Source organism: Sceloporus undulatus, chromosome 1 (genome assembly GCF_019175285.1).
Source record: "Sceloporus undulatus isolate JIND9_A2432 ecotype Alabama chromosome 1, SceUnd_v1.1, whole genome shotgun sequence".
Classification (NCBI taxonomy): domain Eukaryota; kingdom Metazoa; phylum Chordata; class Lepidosauria; order Squamata; family Phrynosomatidae; genus Sceloporus; species Sceloporus undulatus.
This window is the reverse complement of record NC_056522.1, coordinates 211,893,563-211,900,907: the sequence shown is the minus strand read 5'-3', so window position 1 is coordinate 211,900,907 and position 7,345 is coordinate 211,893,563. Positions and strand designations below refer to the sequence as shown.

The 7,345-nt window shown below is 39.5% G+C and overlaps 1 protein-coding gene across 1 annotated transcript in view; it reads right to left on the bottom strand.

Annotated features, from left to right (window-relative positions):
• Positions 1-1,288: 1,288 nt before the first annotated feature.
• The window catches only part of LOC121918864 (sodium channel protein type 2 subunit alpha-like), a 112,910-nt gene continuing 106,853 nt past the window's right edge, over positions 1,289-7,345 (bottom strand). The window contains exons 26-27 of the mRNA XM_042444865.1: positions 7,070-7,340; positions 1,289-3,257 (exon numbers count right to left, since the gene is read on the bottom strand). Of these exons, the coding sequence (XP_042300799.1) occupies positions 2,080-3,257; positions 7,070-7,340 (1,449 nt within the window). The 3' untranslated portion in view covers positions 1,289-2,079. The remainder of the gene's footprint in view (positions 3,258-7,069; positions 7,341-7,345) is intronic.

The following is a 7,345-nucleotide window of genomic DNA, read 5'->3' as shown; positions in this document are numbered from 1 at the left end:
TATGCAGGCTTGCCTTACGCAGACTTGAGTTCACGTGGAAGGCAAGCCTCAATCAAAACAATGGGGTGCACGCTCATGGTGCGCACACCATGGGAGCATGCCCCATTATTTTGAATGGAATTTGAGCATACGCTCGATTCCCCTTATGCGGGAGGGTTCGGAATGGTTCCCCCACATAAGGGGTGGGTGTACTGTATATGTTATTCAGAGAGTTTCCTTTCCGTTTTTTCCCCCCACTGTGTCTTCTCTGGGACTCAGGTATTTCTTTTCAGCTTGAATTCTTCCCTCTCTCCAAGACTGGATGCCTTGAACATGATCAGAATCTTCATATGTTTAATAAACCTTCACTGTGACATAGTGTACCTGTGCCATATGTGGGTGCACCATATGTGGCTTTAACCTTATGTCCAAGGCAAGCCGCAGCAGGAACAATGGCATGTGCACATGAGAGTGCACCCCCATTGTTTTCAATGTGGCTTAAGCATACACAATTTTTACCTTATGCTGGGGGGTCTGGAACGGGTCCCCTGCATATGGAAAGGGCCCACTGTACTCATTATTTTAAAGGACAAGTTTGGGGATTATGCACTGTGGGGAATGGATAACTCTGGACAAGCTTTGTATTTTCTCTAGACTTTGACAATGATAGGTTTTCGTTTTAATCGGTGTTGTTTGAAATTATGGCCTGAACCAAAACTGTGCAACCTAAATAACTGTTAATGTCACATCAACACAGGAACCACAAAGCAAAGTTATATATATATTTTAACTTGCCTTACTCTCCAATATTTCACTAATGAAAACCAGGAGACAATGTGATCAAGCAACATCGGAGTGTGGTCAAGATGGCAAAGAAATGCACAAACTAAGAAAGGCCACAGTAGGTTGCTTTTTGCCTGAGTGTACAGGGAAGGCTACAATTCTGCCTCCTCTTCTCCTCTCCTCCTGCAGGGTTAATCTGCAATCTGGACTTAATTTTCAGCAACTGAAGTAAAATGAGGACAAAGAGGAAAAACGGAAGGAGGGAAGAGAAACTGGGACATTTTAAAAGCAACTGAAAAAGTGGAACAACAGAGGATTAATCAGGACTGTCTCTGACAAATCAGGGCAGTTGAAGGGTATGCATTTCTTCCTTTCTTTGTCTGTTCCACCTATCTGATGTCTCTCTTCAGAACTCGATCTCTCTGTGGTGGAGGCAGGATTTTCTGCTGTTTCAGAACTTGGAAATGTTAGCATTAATGCTAACATGTCAGCATTCAACAATCAAAGAATACTAATTCATCTAGTTTAAAATGTTAAGAAAATTCATTATTTTTAACTTGTTACTAACCTTTTCAAAAGGAGACTAATTAAAAATTACTAAATATACCAAAAATGTTCCATCCCAAACAACTGCCCTGAAATATTAAAACCATGAAACCTTGACTGTTGTGCAAAAAGTCTCACCACTAATGTGTAACAAGTAAAATAATGAATTTTAAAATCAATTGTTGAAAACTTTATTGAATTGACATTATAGAGCAATTTTTAACGGAATCATTTCCAAGCTCTGATGTATTTGTACTCAGCAGGCCCACAAAATCACGACAGGCGGGAAGCAGATGTAAACAAGTATCTGAGAGACCATTTCATTTCTTTTGCTCCAGACAGTAATAAACAGTAATCTGTCAACACAAATATGACGACATTGACAAATCTCTGTCAAAAAGGATGCATGACAGTTCAAGATGCACAAAGTGGATACAATAACCACAGCAATGGGGTACTTTGTTGACATACATACAACTATGGCTGCATCCTGATAGTCTGTAGCTATTTCGTATATCCTTCTTCAACAGTGCCAGCCAGGAAGAACAGCCTTGTCCTCATGAGTCTGTTATGCTACTACCTTGGAAAATGACAGTTTCCTTTTAGGTGCTGTCCTTAGCTCTGTATGTACATATGTATGTATGTACATACATGTGTGTGTGATTATTGTAGAAATTATTAGTTTGGCATAAATGTTCCACGCAGCTCCTGTTGGTTGCAGTGTTTCTTCCTTATGCTGTAAACAAATTGCTATGGGCTGTATTATTTATTTCACTTTCTGCTGTCCTTAGCATCTTTATCTTTCTGTTCTTTTTCTGACTTTTCTTGTTCATATTTGTCTGGCTTTGTCACACTGTCATATGAAGGAGGTGATGTTGTGGAGGAGGAGCTCCGGTCCGCCCTTCCCAAAGCTAAGTTCAAACTAAATTTATCAGTAATCATATCATTTTGGCCAGGAAAGTCATCATTTTTCTTGTATATGAATGTTGCATCACGTACTGGTTTTCTGAAGCGGTACCGCCTGAATGCTCTTTGAATTACCTTGACAGAGTCCTCCTCTAATTTCCTTTTCATTGTAGTGGTAATTGGTTCATAGGAGACTTTTGATGGATTGGCAGTCATAAACCGCTCTTCCATTTGAACACGGAGGGCATCCATTTCATCACTTTCACCCAAAACACGCTTTGTAAAGGCAAACAAGATGTCGAGGCAGTGAATCCTGTCCCCACTTACCATGGGCAGATCCATCGCAATAAGCTGAAAATGGTTTGGTTTTGGTATTACAAGAGGAGGCTCAAGAGAAGCAGCAAAATCAAAGAGTTGGTGGTATTCTATGAACTGGGTTGCATCTGGATCAAACTTTTCCCAGACCTCATAGAACATCTCAAAATCATCCTCATCTAAAGGCTCAGCACTTTCTTCCGTTGCAACACTGAAATTCTCCAGAATGACAGCAATATACATGTTTACAACCACTAAGAAAGATATGATGATGTAACTGACAAAGAAGAAAATCCCAACAGAAGGATTGCCACAGTTTCCTTTGACTGAACTCCCTGGGTTGACTATATTAGGATCACAGTCTGGTGGCCCACTGTTGAGAATGGGCGATAGCAATTCTGCCCAGCCAGCAGAGGTAGTAATTTGAAAAAGGCAGAGCATGCTGTTAGGAAAAGTTTCAAAGTTGAACATGTCATCAATCCCAACTTCTTTTTTAACATAGGCAAATTGGGACATTCCAAATATAGCGTAGATGAACATGACGAGGAAAAGGAGGAGGCCAATGTTAAACAAGGCAGGAAGAGACATCATCAAGGCAAAAAGCAGAGTGCGGATCCCTTTAGCACCCTTGATTAGACGCAGGATCCGGCCTATCCTGGCAAGTCGGATCACTCGGAACAAGGTGGGGGACACAAAGTATTTCTCAATTACCTCTGCTAGGAACATACCTGTAAAAAAATATTGTGAGATAAAACATAAAGGTATTACATATGGATTCAATACATCACATTCCTTAGACTTGTAATTTGAGGTTAGGTGAATCAATATCTGTGAGGTAGCTGTTATTGTTACTAACCATCACCTCCTGCTCCTCCTGCTCTTTATTTCTATCCTGTCTTTCTCCTAAAATATGGACTCAATTCATTTTTTAAAAACATACTTAAATTGTGATTCCTTTCTGAATCAGATGCTTTGTGAGAAGATGAGGACAGAATATCAGCTGAGATGTCTAAATGTCCCTTGCATTTCTAGGGCCATTGATTTTGTCTAGGGCCTAGATGTCCTAAAGGCACCAGATCCCATCTGCTCTTGGAAACGGGTCATTAGCTCATGGATGGGAGATAATAAATGAATAGGAAGTGCTTTAGGCTATATTTCATTCTTCTGATGGGGTGTCTCAATGAGGTCATGAACACTGTGAGCATTTCTTACAACCCTACTGTCCAATAATAGGTGTTTGTGCTAGCTTAAAGTCTCTTCCCTGAACAAAAGGAGCCCTTCCACCTGCAGAAAAGTAAATCCATATCTAAATATTTGCCTGCTTTTTAAATCCTCTGAGCTTTTTATCTTTGTCTGCAAGCCACAGAGAATACATTTCTGCCATCTCTCTTCTCTTTACAGAAATCTGAGGTTACCTAATATGAGCTATTAATAAAGTAGGGGATATGTCAAAAATACTATGGAAAAAAAAGCTCAGACTAACCTGTATAGATAGTGTATCCACTCGCTCTTCAAGTATGACCCCACTATAGATGGAAGTTGGATTAAAATATAAATAAATCATGGCACCTTGGTTGCTGCTACACTGTAGAATTAATGTAGTTTTGACACTGCTTTAACTGTCATGGCCCCATTCTATGGAATCTTGGATTTGTAATTTGTTGTAGCGCTAGCCCTCTCTGACAGAGACAGCTAAATAGCTCAGAAAATTGTAACTCCCAGAATCTCATAGCACTGAGCCATGGCAGCTAAAGTGGTGTCAAGCTGCATTAATTCTTCAATGTAGATGCAGCCTTTTTTAGCTATTCATTAAGGCAGGCTGCAGGCTTTTATAGCTCAACAAATAATGGCTATAATAGCAATGGTTTATATTGTTGTCACCATATTCTCTGCTCTCCACAGCTTAATGCCCTTGCACTGGGGGGCGGGGGGGGGAGGGGGGACTGGCTCTGCACCTTTCTGTACATCTTACACTGGAAGTCAGAGGGGACAGGGTTTCTTCCCCATCATATGCATTATGATCACCTTGCAAGCCAATGGAACTTGATAGTGCAACTGCATGAGCGAGGTTCCTGTTCTAACTTCTAGACTCAGAAAATCCCATGGATTGACACTGATGGACAACTTGTACAGTGCCTAAACACTAATGAAAAATTAGGCCCACATGGCTAAACTGAACCTCTTCAAAGCTATTCATGCAGACTCGGGACCAAAACACACTGCAGAAATACTGTAGTTTGAGATTGCTTTAACTGCCCTGGTTCAACGTTAGGTAATCCTGGGAACTGTAATTTTGTGAGACATTTAGCCTTCTCTGTCAGAGTACTCTGGTGCCACAGCAAACTACAATTCCCAGAATTTCCTAGCACTGAGCCAGGGCAGTTGAAGCGGTCTCAAACTGGATTAATTCTGCAGTGTATTTTGACCCACAATCATCACCAATTTTGGCAAGGTAGTAAGGGGTGATGTACTGGTATGAAAGTTCATCAGTTACTTCATATTCCGTTGGCTACAAAGTGCTGCAATGCTTAGAATTCATCCATTCAGCTGAGCATTATCAAATTATCAGACACTTTCATGAATATGCATGTGCAAACCAACTCTGCCCCATATGGATGGGTAATGATTTGGTACCGTACCTACTTGTCAACAAATGTGTTTGCACTGAAATGCTATAGAGGCAGCAGAGGGAAATGACAGCATGGACTATACCGTACGGAAACTGGGACTAAAACTTTGAAATGCTTGCCTATGGAAACAGACTCATAATGAACAGCCGCCTTGCACAAAATCTTGTTGAACAATTGCAGATACAAAACCTACTGCTGTGTATTCATAATCCATACGTAGTCCCTAGCGTAGAGGCTATGTACGGGCTGTGGAAGTCCTCTAAACCCCACTTTCCAATAAGCAGACACTACAAACGAACAGGGTTCTATTTTCCATTGATTGGGAAGCAGCTCCCTGATATTCCCCCCCCCCCCTTTGTACAAGCAATCTCCAGCACAAGGGAGATTTCCATCATAGTTCATTTTCCTACCTGGTGCACCAGAGATTGCTCACAGGCAGGGGGAGTGGTATGTCAGGCAGCTGCTTCTTGTAAGCTGCCTCAAGATCTTTTGGTATAATTTTGTTGTTGTTGTTATGTGCCTTCAAGTCAATTCTAACTGATCACAATCCTGTCATGGAGTTTTCTTGGCAAAATTTATTCATCCTTGCTCTTAGGCTGAGAAATTGTGACTAGCCCAAAGTTATCATCCAGTGAGTTCCATGCCTGAGCTAGTATTCACACCCTGATCTTCCAGAGTCCTAGTTCAACACTCAAAACACTTCATTATACTAGCTCTATAAAATTACTTTTAATTAGTTGTAATTGTAATTATTCATAAAATTATCACTAGTAACTTGTAATCAGTTTCTTTCCACAGTAACAGTGCATACTTTTTGTTGCATTATATTTGTGACTTCATGAAGTTGAGCTGTAACTGTACTTTTTAAGATATATTTTATAGCTACAGGGTATGGTCTCACTAAATAGTTGAGGAATATCATGTAGTTTAAGTGCTGGCTCATGTTCTTTTGATATTGCTGAGCTGAGAACAAGAGAGAAGGGAGGAGAGTGGGTTTTGTAGCACAGGCCAGTGACTTACTGCACTAAGATATTCTAAAAAGTAACAAGAGTAAAGATATAGTTGCTTTTGCAACGTGGGGAGCTAAACCATTACTTTTAAAACTAGTTTTAAAAACTAATATCTACTGACTACTTTGTGAGGGGTTGGAATAACAAATGCAATTAATTACTTTAAAAAGTCACTTCCCAAACTTGGAACCTCCCCTTTAAAGTCCTCATCCAGACATCTCCAGCTCTCCTGACAAATTTATAAAAAAAATACTCCAGAAGTATAAAGTTGAGATATATCTAATGTTGGACAGCTTGTTTTTTTAAAAAACAAGGGTTCTATCAGTAAGACATTACACAATGCTACTTCAGACCTAAACCCAACTGCTAGTTCCAACAAAAGTAGACTGAATCTATAGGTGTTGACTTATCATTCAGTAATTGAGTATTTGTGTCTATGTTTGTTTTGACTAATTTGGCTGTACAAATTCATGACATAAAAAAATAAAAATAAAATAAATGATGTGTCTGCTATTAAAGCCATCTAAGCTAGCATTTGTTCCTGAAAGGGTAACGGTGATTATGCAAGCCAGTATGTAGGAAATATGCTTTGTCTGTTCTCAGTATACTGCCACTCAGTTTTAGTGGAGGTGATTGTTAATGTTTAGAAAGGTTAAAGTTTTTCCCCCCTTCTCTCTTCTTATTATCATTTGCAAACCAATATCATGTCTAACTTGGCTATCCCAGATTCTACTGCAGTCACATGAAAGATATTCAGTGCTGTTCCTATTAAAATATAGTGCTGTAACAATTCACCAAAGACTAAAACAGTATTTGAACTGACTTTAAGCTTAATTAATGAGTTTATTAAGCTGACCTTTTTTCTTTACTTAAAAGACTTAAAATCCAAGTAGTACTTACCGATAATGGAGAGTATGACAACCACAAAATCAAATATATTCCAACCAATAGTGAAATAATAGTAACGGAGTGCAATCAACTTCAGGAGGAACTCCCCAGTGAAAAGGACAATGAAAATCATATTAATCCAGTACAAGACAGTTTTCATAGAATCATCTTGTTCATCAGTTTCCACCATCATGGTGACCATATTGAGACAGATAAGAATCATGATGCTGATGTCAAAAGCTTGCTTGGTCACAATATCAAAAATAAACCCTTGGATTTTATTCTAGG